This window comes from Haemaphysalis longicornis, unplaced genomic scaffold (genome assembly GCF_048455015.1).
Source record: "Haemaphysalis longicornis isolate Haplotype H1 unplaced genomic scaffold, Haemaphysalis longicornis Haplotype H1 scaffold_12, whole genome shotgun sequence".
Classification (NCBI taxonomy): Eukaryota; Metazoa; Arthropoda; class Arachnida; order Ixodida; family Ixodidae; genus Haemaphysalis; species Haemaphysalis longicornis.
In genome coordinates, this window is record NW_027526225.1 from 8,976,612 (window position 1) to 8,990,625 (window position 14,014).

At 49.4% G+C, this 14,014-nt stretch overlaps 1 protein-coding gene across 3 annotated transcripts in view; it reads right to left on the reverse strand.

Annotated features, from left to right (window-relative positions):
• Positions 1-1,308: 1,308 nt before the first annotated feature.
• The window catches only part of LOC144162396 (uncharacterized), a 32,303-nt gene continuing 19,597 nt past the window's right edge, over positions 1,309-14,014 (reverse strand). For all 3 annotated transcript variants that reach the window (XM_077692903.1, XM_077692902.1, XM_077692901.1), the window contains exons 2-5: positions 13,460-13,840; positions 11,183-11,470; positions 7,669-7,989; positions 1,309-1,737 (exon numbers count right to left, since the gene is read on the reverse strand). In XM_077692903.1, coding sequence (XP_077549029.1) covers positions 1,522-1,737; positions 7,669-7,989; positions 11,183-11,470; positions 13,460-13,792 — 1,158 coding nt within the window. In that variant the 5' untranslated portion in view covers positions 13,793-13,840 and the 3' untranslated portion in view covers positions 1,309-1,521. The remainder of the gene's footprint in view (positions 1,738-7,668; positions 7,990-11,182; positions 11,471-13,459; positions 13,841-14,014) is intronic.

Sequence of the window (14,014 nt, forward strand, 5' to 3'; positions counted from 1 at the left end):
CGCCGCCAGTCAGTGCGGACCACCCCTTGCTTTCCCGGACTTACCGCGACGAGTCAATCTCCTTTGCTAGGAATGACTCGGCCGGCCGGTTATTCTCTGTGTGGCGACATGCCACACTCAAAGGGACTAAACGCACGCCTTTGGCGCCTCATGCGCTGAGCGTACCAGAGGGCTGCCACCGGTTTTGGAGCTGCGCCGCTCCGACGCAATTATCCCGACCCGGTCGCTTCGTTTTATCTTTCCTGTAAGCGCCAGGACACGCATTGAGTCGAGAATGTTTTTAATAGTGGCACGTCCGAAGGATATGCGCCTTTGTTCACAGACGACGTACCAGGCATAACAGGCAGCACGGCGCCGGCCGGGAAAATTTCGGGAGGTTGGGGGGGGGACTCCTGGCACACCTCCTGGACTCCTGGCACACCTCCAACACATACGGCTTCGTAGAAGAGGTAGAAGTTCTAGAAATCCTGGGAGCCGCGCGGCAAATTTATGACCTTCCAGCCATCTAGCACGAAGAAATTTCGCATCATCACGGATTCCCATGTTGCTGTCCGAGAGTTAAATCGTCCTTTTCGCCGAAAAATACAGCAAACAACATCCTTATCATGATAAGAGACCTCAAAGTTCGCATTGTTTGGACTGCGGGGGGATCTGTTCAGTACCCTGCTCACGGAAGGAGCCGCTCCGTGTGTGAACCTGGGGCGCAATTTTCAGTTACGTCCATTTTATGTCCGTTTCGAGCGAGCTTTTAATGGCTGAAAGAAGACGATCAGGTGCAACGCTGCACATCCATTGGTCAAAGGTCTTGCAAGTGCAGCCACGCCACAACTGAAATGGACATTTTCGATACGGACAACGGACAAACTCAAAATGGTGCAATGAACAAACTCAGAATTGAATTTTGTCCCTGTTGCCAATGAATTTAAATTGACTTATCACAAGCAGTCCGCCCAAGCCGAGCAATATGCCCCGTCGGTTATTACTCGGTAAAGTGCCACGGCGGGTGCCCACCGCATCCACTTCGGGTACGGCCCCGATTTCGTCCAAATAGCACCCGGTCATAGTTGGGAGCTTCGCAGGAAAAAGCATCCGGAACAGGACGAACTAGAAGAAAGGGGCACCTGTTCCCTTTAACGCGTTTGTTGTGCTCCCACTTCCCTCAAGGTCGAAACGACACGAGGATTGTCCTCCAGAGTGATGCTAGAGACTCCTGGCAGATGCTCTTTCCGGTAAGGCGCCGTGTCTGTATCCTCAAACCTACACACGGTGATGGGTACTTTTAGCAGTAAGGTGTCAAAACGCAAAAGGTGCTGAATAATCGTTTATTGGTGGTACACTTAAGTGTTCTCACATGTACAGAACTGTAACTTCAGTAAGCGTACTGTAGGTTACACAACATTGAGTTGGAATTAATTCAGGTACTTATGAGGATTATTGTGTATGTATGAAACCGTTCACAGTAAACTTCTGCATGCCTTACTTAGGCAATGGGTGATCACTGCTTCAGGGACTCTTGTCTGCTCACTCGAACTCAACCGCGATGCAGAGCGAGTCGTTGGCGATTAAGCCGGTCAGCTCTAGCTGGTTCCAGGCCACTGGGCGTGCGAGCATCGGCCGGTTGCTGTTGTCGGGCGACGGCTTCTTGACGCACTCGAAGCGATCAGTGTCACCTGGCACTGACACGGGCAGGGTCAAGCTCTTGCGCTTGTCCACGGGGTGCACCAGCGTCAGGGTCACCTGCGCATTAGATAAATGGTCAGTGATGCAGAGACGCTGAAGACCCCCAAAATGATTGGAGTACACGGTAAACTTTTTTACACCCTTTTAACCAAAAAGGTTGGAGCATAAGTGGAAAAAGTGTGTTCGGAGGCCTTTAGACCCTTTTTCTTGAATCTCAGCACCTTTTCCTAGCTCTACACCCTTTTTGTGTGAAAAAAAATGGTGTTCATCAACTTCAACACCCTTGTTTTCGTACGGTGTAGAAAGGGTGTGGAAAAGGTATTCAGCTATTCATTTAATAAGGCCTTGCTTGGACGCATAATAGCACCGTAAAGACCAAGACATCCTCCTCATATACTTCTCTACTCGCAAGAATTTTTGAAACGCAAAAAAAAAAAATTGCTCATATGCAATGATCGCTCGATGCAGTGCACCTCAAGCCCCAAGTTTAGCTTTGGCACGTGAAACACCAATTTGAACCTTCAAAATTAAAAAGACTATACTCGTGTGGCGAAAAGGGTGTTTCCCGACTTCAACACTCTTCGCTTTTTGTATGGTGTTTATTTAAACGGTGTGAAATAGGTCTTCAGTTGCAAAAGGAGGACAGCGGAGCTGGGGGTCGACCTAATTTCTTCCGGTGTTGCTAAGTTTTGTTATGTTTGCTAAGCTCTGCAATGTTCTTGCGAAGCTAGGATGACCGCTGAGGGGTGAGGCCAAGTTTAACAGGATTTACAATGCTGTTCCAGTGTGCCCCCCCCCCCCCCCCCCCCCCCTGCCAGGGGATCTAAAGGGGAAACAAGCTAGGTCGACACCCCGCTATGCTGTTTCTCCAGCCCTGCACCACCATTGCAAGCTGCGCCACTTTGCCTTTTAGAATCCAAAAAGGACTAGTACATTTGAAATAGTATAGCAAGAGGTGCGCATACGCATACGCCCCTTGTGCTCGCACTCTAACAAGCTCGAAAGCCGACTTCACTGTTATAATACCCTATATTCGGTGGTGCACCCTTTGCAGGTGCCGCAGTTCCTCGTATTTTTTGCTAACGCCACCAAAACTAGCTCAAGCTTAAACAGCTTCACAGGTAATAAATTATGCCAATTCACATTTCTTTAAACATCGTAAGGTACAAAACAGCCCACGCTTGTAAAAAATGTTTAGTCCACCCGTGTAAACAGGTACAAAATGCCTCCAAAGTTGGAGGTCTCTTCACCTTTTTTTCTTAGTTGGCGGTCTTTTCTTACACCCTTTTTCTTAGTTTCAAACACCCTAATTTGTAGATTTACACCCTCCTGAGAAAAAGGGTGTTGAAATAATGAACACCATTTTTGAAGGGTGTTGAGGTGGCGGGGAATAAATATTTGTTTGGTATTTAATAAAATTCTATAAGTTATGAAACATAAAAACTACCTCGTGATTAAAAAGTTCTTGTAAATCTGCGTATTGATTTGTATATTCTCATAGTAAAATCCAGTTCCAAAATTAGTGCCAAAATATGTTTTTTTTTTTTGCGACAACCCCGCCGACTCGATCGGGGGGCTTTCCTCTGTTGGATATAAAAGCAAGAAGAGCACGTGTATTACTAAGTACGCACTCCCTGTACCGCTTGCATCCTATTGGTTTCCTTGCTCAACGCATTTGTGTTCCAAGTGTAACTTGTGTGTATTGACTGTTTGTGTCGAATCCTGCGCGCTCCGCCGATTCACACTGCCACGCGTAGCTGCTGCCGTGGCTTCACCCTTGTTTTAGGGTGTTGAGCGACCTTATACCCTTTCCTTTGGGTGTTTACACGAACACCCCTTTTTAATCCATACACCACTTTTTCTCCAAAACACCTTTTAAAGGTGTTCGCCATGGGACAAGATTCTTGCACCCTTTTCGGCCAAAAAAGGTGCGAGAAAGTTTAGGGTGTAATTTTTAAAACAGCTTTAAATTGGCCATGAAGACAAAATACTACCTTGGTTCGGTGAAAAGATTGCTTTGTCACGGTAACATAGATACCAATTGTATTGCAAACTTCAAGGAATAACACATATTCCAGAAAATATATAGTAAAGGTTGTAGGTTCGTTGTTCTTCCTTGTTGTTGTTGATGATGATGATCTGTGTTGGTGCCTGATGGTGGCGGCACTTGATGGCACGACGACGATGGTTGATGGAGGGTTTTCAAAACTGTATATTTACATAGAAGATATATACAGAATATTGACAAACTGAAGATAGAGTTAACAAAGTAAGCAATAAAATGGGTTCCTAGGTCAGCGACAACTTTGTGCACGCGGCACCCCCGTCAGCGACGGACCCTGACCTTAAGACTACCCAAGTGGTGCGGTCCTCCCTAGCCTGACCTGGCTAGCCCGGCAATACGCCGGCCGTGCATAGCACATTAAACCCTGAGGATTCGACCCCGAGACCTCGTGTCTCGTGGTTTTAATGGGTTACTTAGGCCCCACCCCCGATGCACAGGCCAATCAGCATCCCTTGGCGATCTGATTGGGCGGGTTACCACATCCGGGTTTAAACCGCGGTGGGCAACGCCCCCCGTAACCCTGAGACATCGGCCACCCTCTCTCACAACAGGAAGAAGGAAAATATCAAAAGCAAACCAAACAAACACAGCAAACACTCAAAAACCCGCGAAAACAGGTGCAAGCGCCAAGGACACGATTCCACGAACGTGGTCTGCATGCCTGTTCCCACGCATCTTGTCCGAGACAGGACAGCTACTCAAGCCAGCTGAAACCCATAAACATCCGCCTTGACGACCCGGCGCGTCCCAAGATTCTCCGGCGTTGACAGGCGATGCCCCGTTAATTGGACCGTGGGCCAGAAACAGCGCGTAGGGACAAAAGGACGCGGCGGCCGGCTCAGGCGTCGCCTCTGCCGCGCCCATCCCGGGCCGCAACGTGCGCTCCCTCGCCCGCCTCGCTCCGAGCGCGCACTGGCCAACAAAAGGAAAGCTATCGCCGTAAATCGGCCACTGTCTAACCCCAGTTGACAGCTCCACGCATCCCGTCTGCCGCCGCTGGACGGACCAAATGGTTTTACAACCCGCTAATGGAAACTGCGGTGGGCCCCGAGCCAGCGGCCGCCATGCCCCCGGGGTTTCATTTGAGTCGCCAGGCTACCAATGTTTTTCCACGGCTACACCACGCACTTCGGCCAAAACAACGCGACAGCGCAGCTGCGACCCCAGACAATGTGTCCTTCCGCGAACGGCATGACCCAGAGACCGCTTGCTCTTAACGAGCTGGCTGCCATGAAGTCATTCATTCCCACTTCTCGGAACCGCCGCTTCCCACGCGTTCGACTTTGCAGCGTCGCTGGCGCCTGGAACCCCTACATATATTTAGTGGTGACTCTCCAGCCACTTTCTGGCGATAGGAGGGCCGTTCCAGCGCGCGCCGATCGGAGGGCCAATCGCGCTTCAGAATCTATTTCTGGCTTCGTCTTCAAGTACAGTATCTTGAGTGCGAATATGCCTGAATTCATCCCAGTCGGTGATGTATGACTGCTTGGGGTGCGGCTTCATACGCTGAGCGAGAGTGGCCTTACAGGTTCTCCTAAAAAACCCGAGCTGCTCGTTTTGCCACCCAAAAGAGCAGCCCGTACAACGTCAGACATCTCTATTAGCGGTTATTCAGTCCCGGAAGTTCAAACACTAAAAGTTCTCGGGCTCCTCATACAACGGAATCGAACCAATACACAATTCGTCACCCAGTTAACTAAGCATGTTGTCCAAAAAATTGGTCTCATAAAAAGGATTGCCAACCGCCGGCATGGGCTGTGTGAGAGAGAGAGAGAGATCACGACTCATTCAGGCCTTCGTGATCAGCAGAATAACATACTCCCTCCCCTACCTTCATGCCAGTGCTGCTGAGTTTCAAAAAATCAATTGCCTTATCAGAAAAGCCTACAAAGCGGCACCTCAGATACCCGTGTACTCTTCCACTGCCAGATTAGACCATCTGGGTATCCATAATAATGCCGAGGAGCTTATGGAGGCGCACCTGACAGGACAAATAGCCCGCCTATCCACTACCTCAACCGGTCTGCACATCCTAGACCGACTCGGGATTCGTGCCCCTACTTTTCCCGCTCATAAATCCCCCATTCCTCGCGCTATTCACGCTCGACTTGTCGTCCGTCCTGTACCACGCAACATGCACCCTCTGTATCATGCGGGTCGCAGAATGCAACGAGCGCAGGCTCTTCAGTGACGCCTACCTGTAAGACCAGATATTTTATACGTGGATGCGGCAGAATACCGCCACCACGATGCTTATGCTCTGGCCATCGTGAATCGGCCGGACGACCCCCCGTTATGCTCCCTTACAGTTCGCACCCCTTGCCCTGCCACGGCGAAGGAGGCGGCAATTGCGCTCGCCCTGTCACAAAGGCCGACCCCCACGATCGTAATCTCTGATTCAAAGACGGCCGTTCAAAATTTCGCCCGTTGTCTCATTTCGCCACTGGCACTCAAAATTATCGCTCAAAATCCTCCAACTTCCCCGGTAGAATTGCTATGGACCCCGGCGCACTCGGGACTCGGGGGGGAGGCGGCCCATGACGCGGCTCGAGGATTCACAATCCGAGAGGGAGGCAGCCTAGTTCCTTACCACGGGGCCCGATCCGCCAGAGACCGCCTAATTGCGTATCATGACATACTCACACATTACCGTCTCGCCCGCCGAAAATACCCCCCGGCGCATCCCCAGCTCAGCAATGAGCAAGCGCGCACCTGGCGACTTCTTCAGGTTCATTCCTTTCCCTGCAGGGCGGTGCTCCATCACATCCACCCTTCCCTCTACCCCTCACCCCATTTCCCCGCATGTGGCCAGCGCGCCACACTTGCCCACTCTATGTGGGCATGTCCTTCCAATCCCTTCCTATAATCACCCGTGACGAGCAATGGGAGGGTGCGCTGGGTAGCTCCGACCCGGGCGTTCAGATCGCCTTGGTGGAACGAGCTGCCATCGTCGCCGCCGACCTCCAACCGGCGGCCACCACGTTTCCCTAACCCCAGTCGCTCAATAAAAGTTTCTCTCTCTCTCTCTCTCTCTGGCTTCGTTGGGGTATCGTCCTTTTTCTGTCGTTCATGCGTTTGTGAATGAACGAAGATAATAGAGACTACCTGATCCGGAAAGAGAATCGCTCGGCTGAACTAATGGTACCAAAAAGGCCGCGCCCAGTGGCACCAATGCGGGGATACAGCGTTCCAAAATTGCCCTTTTTTCACCCTTTTGCGCACATATTTTGTCACCGTGGCTGGCAAAGGTACTTCTATGTGCCACTTTGTGGCTGTTTTCAATAGAAAAACTTTGCAAACGTACAGATTAGAAAACAGACGCCGTACACGTGGCTCTCAAAAAAAAAAACGATGTTTCGGTCATTTTTCCGAAGTTGAAAGCCGCGTCCCCCTTTCATATATACTAGAGGGAAATCTGGCGCTGCAATCACGGGCCGTCATGGACGTCGCCATTGAAGCTAGCGACATTCCTCGTCTACTTGGATTAGCTAGCCACGAGTCCGTGTTTGTCTCGAAGCAAATGTCAACAAAAAAGGGCAACATTTTTTTTCTTGTTCATATTGCATGAAGCTTCTAAATAATCCCTGACAACTAAATCATTTTCAGGCTTCAATTTTATAATAACAAAACAAATTTAAGAAATATTTTAAAGTAATATTGTTGCTTTTCTCCAACCAGAGACAACATTTCATCCTGTTCATGAGCCATGTCAAAAACAAGGAAACATGCCCGCCCTGTACATGACGGAACCCTCGCTGAAGTGCAGCTCCCCTGGACGGTGGTGCCAGTTTTTTCTCCAGTGTATATTAGTATGAAACTCCATGACCGTCGTGAACAGGAATAGGACTCGGGGTCGGTTCTCATGAACGAATGCACCACGGGGAAGACACAAGCTGTGGAGCACCACTTCTATGTAGAGTCACCTGCAGTCCGAAGGGCCAGGCTACGAAGCTGTCCCAGCTTCCGGCGCAGAAGACCACTCCCAGCTCCAGGTAGATGAGGTCGTCCTTCATGACTAACTTGCTCTCCAGCTTGAAGGTGTAGCCCGCCAGGATGGACGCCGCAGAGAGCTCACCGGCAGACGCGTTGCCTCGCAGCAGTGCCTCGCGCTTGTACATGCCGCCCAGGCACACGTACACCCGGTGGACGACGTTTCGGTCCCCTCCAGCGGATCTCCCAGGCACAGCCGACGGAATGTGAACCTTGGCGAGCTGACTAATAGACATGCCTTTTTTCAGTGCCTCCTGCATTAGAGTGTCACATGATTGCTTGGTCTTGGGACACTGACTCGGACGCCTCTCTCTTTCGCACACACATGCGTACGAGACTCCAAGCAAGTCCCACTATTTTTTTTTTTTGCTGGATCCGCCATAGTTTCTACTATAGGAAGCACAGATTAGAGGCGCTAAGCTGCAGCCCGATAGTGCCGAGCATTAGTACCGCCAGCAGTACTCCACCTCATTTGTATTTAAAGAGGCCATGCAGACAAAACAAAAGTTTGGTTCATTCGAAAGATTGCCTCATTAGAATCATACTGACACAACTTTACGTAAACTTCGATCATGTAAGCTATATACCGTTGAACCTCGTTGATGTAAGAGACAAATGGGTATAAGAGACACTATTCACGCACAGTGGTTGGCTGCCCTATCTTTCCCATTAAATTGACCTCTTTTATAACAGACATCGGATGTAAAAGATTGGTTATAAGGGACAAGTCATCCTTGAACTTTAATCAATAATCTCGCTTGTAAGAGACGTTTTAACTTCAGATGCAGTGCCACCAGTCACTAATTGCAGTTGCTTCCATTCTGGAAACACAGGTGGACGACAGACGCCTGCAGTCGCTATTTATTATAACTTCAGCAAACACAAAGTGGTTCAGTCAGCTATGACATGACGATGAGAAGCCTTGCCAATGGAAATGCAGCTTACAGAAGAGGTTGAAGCTTACTGCCATCCATTGAATGGAGCGCGATCGCACATGCGGGCTCTCCCACTCGCGTAGCTCCCAATCAAGAAGCATCGCAGTTGTTGAATCCTGCAAGCGTAATGAACAGCCTGAGCACACAGCGGAAGAAGCTGTGCGCTCTGGCTCTTCATCAGGCTTGTGAACTCAACATCTACGATTCATCTTCCACAAAAAAAAAGAAAAAAAGCTTGTAGAATCGGTTGTAAAAAACAGTGTAAAACAGTCATGAAGCAAACAAGGATTCAGAACTGTTTCATAAATTCTGGGGGCCAAACATAAATTAGAATGAATCTTTTAAAACATGCTGTAGCATTCTTTTGAGCTTATTTTAGTCATACGGTGCCCACATTGAACTAGGGTCTGATTAGTTAGTGAAAACATGGTTCCCTGCTTTCAAGGAACATCTCATATAAGAGACAGAAACTGCTCCCCGGTACGTGTCTCTTATAAAGTGGTTCAACTGTAATTAGGAAAAAAATGGAATGGCCATGCGTCCCACTAGCTCATTTCCCGCAGCAGAACCTATGATGTCATGTGAGACAGCTCTGCGATTGGCTGAGGCCGGCAAAAGCAAACGCAAATTAGACAGGGCTTATATCCTTGCCGAACGAGCTATTTGCGTTTATATGTAGGGCACATTCTTTTTTATAGCAGTAAGAATTGTGGGGTGAACAATTAAAATTACGAACGAACACGTAAACACCGAAGCAGTGGGGCACTTTGCTGGCTGACACTGCTAACACAGCCGTCGGATGCGCTGGACTTGTCTGAAACAATACTGACCAACTGACACCAGGGGCACGCTCGCTTGCGTCACCATGTTTGCCGAGTCATAGCTTAAGTTTTAGGAAACAATTACTATGAACCGTTGAACCGTAATAATAATACGGCAGGTGTAGAAGACCGGCCACAAGCAAAGTGTGAACACTGGCACTTCTGCAGTATTGCAGCGCCATCTGTAAAAGTGGGCGATACAAGATAATAAAACGGGCACATGTGAGACCGGAGCAGCCCTGGTCAGCAGGCTTCGTTTAGTTTTAAGGCCCTGCTGTTGATATTTCACTGTCGACATCATGAAAACACATGATTTGGCTGGAGAATTGAAATTTTGACTTAAAATATTCAATTTGTAAGTGAATAAAGCATCGTTTACTGCCAAACAAGAGCTTCGGCCCTATAAAACACTAAATTTGCGAATAAAGCAAACTTGTATTTTGTTTGCATGGCCCCTAATGAGCATCTCAGATGACGCCTAAATTAAACTCAAGGTAAATTCGGGTGTAAACTCAAGGAAAGGACTGCATCAAAAGCGCACACTATTTTGCCTGTCTGTTTTTATGCCTAAAGCCGGGAATCTGAAGTCATGTTAGTGTTAGGCGCATTCTCCGGTCGCCCAAACACGTCCTTTTTGTCCTGCTTAAGAGTTCCTAATTCATTTATCCTCATTCTGGGCTCATTAAATATATGTAGGATAAGCTCTTCGCTATCTTCTATACTAGCCGCTGGCATAATTGCCGCTGGTTGAGGGGTGTGCTTGGCAGCATTTGACCTCGAATGGCTGCCCCGCGCACCACAACCAAAAGCTCAGTGGCCGCTGGCTACAGCCTTCTGCTATGGGCGAGAGGTATTTAATTCAAATTTAGCGCCACGGTAATCGGAATTCTGATGGCGGTTAGCATAGAGTTTCTTAGTGAGTATACGGTTAGCATAGAGTTTCTTAGTGAGTATACATCATGGCGTTTAGATGCAAAAACCCGCGCACATGAGGCCTTTTATGAAAACTAAGCGAACCGCGCCGGTGGTTTACCAGTGGTGCTAAGAGAGACGGGAAAACAAAGACATGCAAGGCAGGATGGCACTACATCCACCGCTGAATCTGATTAAAGCTCAAAAATATGCATACACTCATTTTGCATCCTTCCTCGCCTACCTCTTGTCTACCAAAAGTTACCAATAGTCTCGCGCGCGTCCCAGTCTAGTCACAAGACATCCAACCTCTGAGCTCGCAGGCTGGCACGTACTGATAGGTTGTAACGTACGTATTTGTACGGTTGTAACGCGCGCCTTTTTTTTCACTAAAAGCAGCCTTAAAATTTGCGTGAATGTTACAATGGAGCTCAAAACCGAAATAAGCTTTCAAAATGCCGGCTTTACTTATAATGCCAGCAGGAGCTGGATGAACAAGATTAATAAGAACAAGAAATTTCGCTGCCACAGTTGTGTGCATCAAATAAAATGTCTTCTTCCAGGTACGTGGTGTCATGTCCGTTACATCTGCGTGATAGGATCGGCGTCAAATTATTTTCTTGAATTTTTCTAAGTAAACTTACCTGCCATTAAAACCGCGGGCGCGTCACAATCGTGCAAATACGGTACGCTACTACATGCAAGGTCCGGCAGTTCCCTCGTTCGCGCGAGTCAGACGGGCAAGCATACCATTTTCTTTCATGCAAGTATGTCCGTACCTGCAGTGCTTTCATTTCCTTTGCGTACCCATCGAAAGACTCGACGAGGTCGTTGACTTTGTCCTGTATGGCCGTTTTCTTGACCGACATCTCAGTCATCGCTCCTTCGACGACCACCTTGATCTTTTTCAGGTCGTCCAACACGGAGCCGGTTTCCGTGGGCCGCTCCATGAGCGTCCCGTCGATGCACGAGCTCAGGCTGTGCTCCAGGATGCTCATCTGAGGCACACCCCTACCGCACTTGGGGCACGTCACTTCGAAGTAGTCGCAGTCGTGCTTGATATGCTCCTGCATAGAACGCCGAGAGGAGCTGTTACCGGCTCCCATCCAACATTGACCTGGCAGCCTAAAAAACTTTTCCGAACACAACTCCTCCTCCTCTATATTTAACACTGGGCTACACGGAGTACTCAAATACCAGTAAATGTAGTAATAATCGCAACTACACTTCTCTTTTTCTACTTAAAACTAAAACTAACATAGTTAACAGCGACGCTGTTCTTGGTAGAGGCTTTTGTGGGATGAAATGTGGTAACGTGGTAGCAGCTTTATGGCGAGGCCATAGCCTAGCGAGGAGAGCCAGGCGCAACTTTGGCCCACATCCTGTGGGACTGTGCAGTGCATCCTGTAGAAGCAGCGGACCTCTACGGCCGGTTGCCGGACACCATCGTCAGTGCCGCGAACTCACCGGACCTGACATCACAAACCTTCGTCGTCCAGCAGCTCGAGGCTGCTCTCGCCAGGCAGAGGCGGAGAGAGGCGCCGACGGGGGGGAAAGGGACGAGTTCCCGAGTACCGTTCGCGCGCCGCTCTCGCCGACGCCGGCGGGGCCTAGTCCCGAGGGCGACGTAAACGCGTCGGGGGGAGGGAGCGGCTCTGTGTAGCCCGGACCTCCCCTCTGCTGGCATTGAATAAAGTCTTTCTCTCTCTCTCTCTCTCTCTCTATGTCAACCACTCATGCAGCTAGTTAAAAGAACGCCTGAACAAGACAATTATATAGGCAAATTTATAAATTACCAAATCTGGCGGCAATGTTTATACTTGTCAACACTGTTGTGCAAAAAGAAAACATTAAAGGGACCCTGCAACACTTACCATCGACTACTCGGAATGTATTTTGGGGGGAAAGTCTACTGTCCCAGCAATCTCCTCCCGCAAGAATTATGAAAATCCGTTCACTATCACCGAAACTACGCGCGATGAAAAATCGCTCATAAATGTTCCCTCTCAACTCAACCGCGGACAACGCGACGAAAGCTGTGCGCTCTCTCCCGGAGAGGGGGGTGGCGCGCGGCGTTCTGTTCGGCGGCCTTCGATATGTCACAGGCCGGGGAGTTTCGTCCTTTTCCCCGCAACGTGGACGGGTCTATCTCCGGTCTGGTGCCACAAAAGAGCAGGCAGCCATGCAAGCGCTCAGGCTGGTAGGGCGTTTTTGGAGCAATAAACGTTTGCTATCGAGTGGGTTCGTTGAAAGTGGAATATTTAGTTCGTCACTCAAACTCCGCGCGCACTCAAAACAAAAGAAACACCAAAAGCATGCGGACAGGTTCAGACATAGAAGAGGTTCATACACAGCGCCGACGACGGCTGATCGTCACAGGAAATGCCACAATTTAGCCGCAAAGTTTACCACCGACAGCCAATAGGACAGCCAGGACAGCCATGGCCCGATTGACGTCGCAGAGGCCATGCCAGGGGTGCATAATGAGGAGAATTGAAGAGAGAACGGTTGGTTTTTCCGCGTCTTTCACGGCGATTTGCGCGCTTACCGCTTCACGTGCACGTGTAATATTTGGCTCGGGTGTTCCTGGAAGTCTAATCTAAACGTCGCGCAGGTTTACTTGCACTGCACGAAGAGTGTTGCAGGGTCCCTTTTAACATATCTGAGGCAGGACATCAATATATAAATAACATTTACATAGTTATTTTGATTAAAAACACACAGCTGCTTGATTTTTGCAATAGCGTATCACAAATCACCACCATCATCAACAGCCTGCTATGTCCACCGCAGGACGAAGGTGTCTCCCATCGACCTCCAACCGCTCTTGTCCCGCGCCTCTGTAGTCCATTCTTTGCCTCATACATTGCTTATTTCCTCCCTCCATCGAATAATCGGCCCTCCCCTTCTTCTAGAACCACCTCTCGGTATCCACTCTGTCACCCCGGAAGTCCACCGGCTGCCATCTCGCCTAACTACGTGGCCGGCGCAGTACCTGCCGGCAAATCCGCGCACTAGATTCATTGCTTAGAGGGCGAACACTGCGCTGAACGTACCATGAAGTCGGCCAGCTTTCCCATAAAGGTGCAACCGCGGCTGGAGTTCACGCACAGGACAATGCGGTCATTCAGCTGGCCTTCGGTGAGCTCCAACTCCAGCACTTGCTTCTCATCGAAGGCTTTCTTGTCCACAGGGCAGGTGCTGTCCTTCAGCGTCACCTGGCCAAAGCAGCTCTTGCACACGACGTGTGAGCAGGGCAGCAGCTTGCTGATGCGCGACACCACGCCGCAAAGATTGCAGATCCGGATGCCCGGAAGGTGTTCGACGAACTCCAGAAGCCTCCAGTCCACGATGGTCCCGAAACCGCATAAGTAGCGAGCCGTCGCCATGGCCTTCAGTGGAGCAAGGATTGTATTTTCTAGCCGGAAACAGCTGACCTGCATGTGTGGACCAAAAATTCGTTTGAGTACTTCGCGTCCTAGCAAACCATGTGAACTGGACAAGGAAAAGGTCGCCAAACTTTTAAATAAGAGCAGGGTACTTTAGCACATACCTTAAAGTTCTCGCAAAGTTGTCGTTTAGTTTCAATTCATTAACAAAGCGAAGACAAA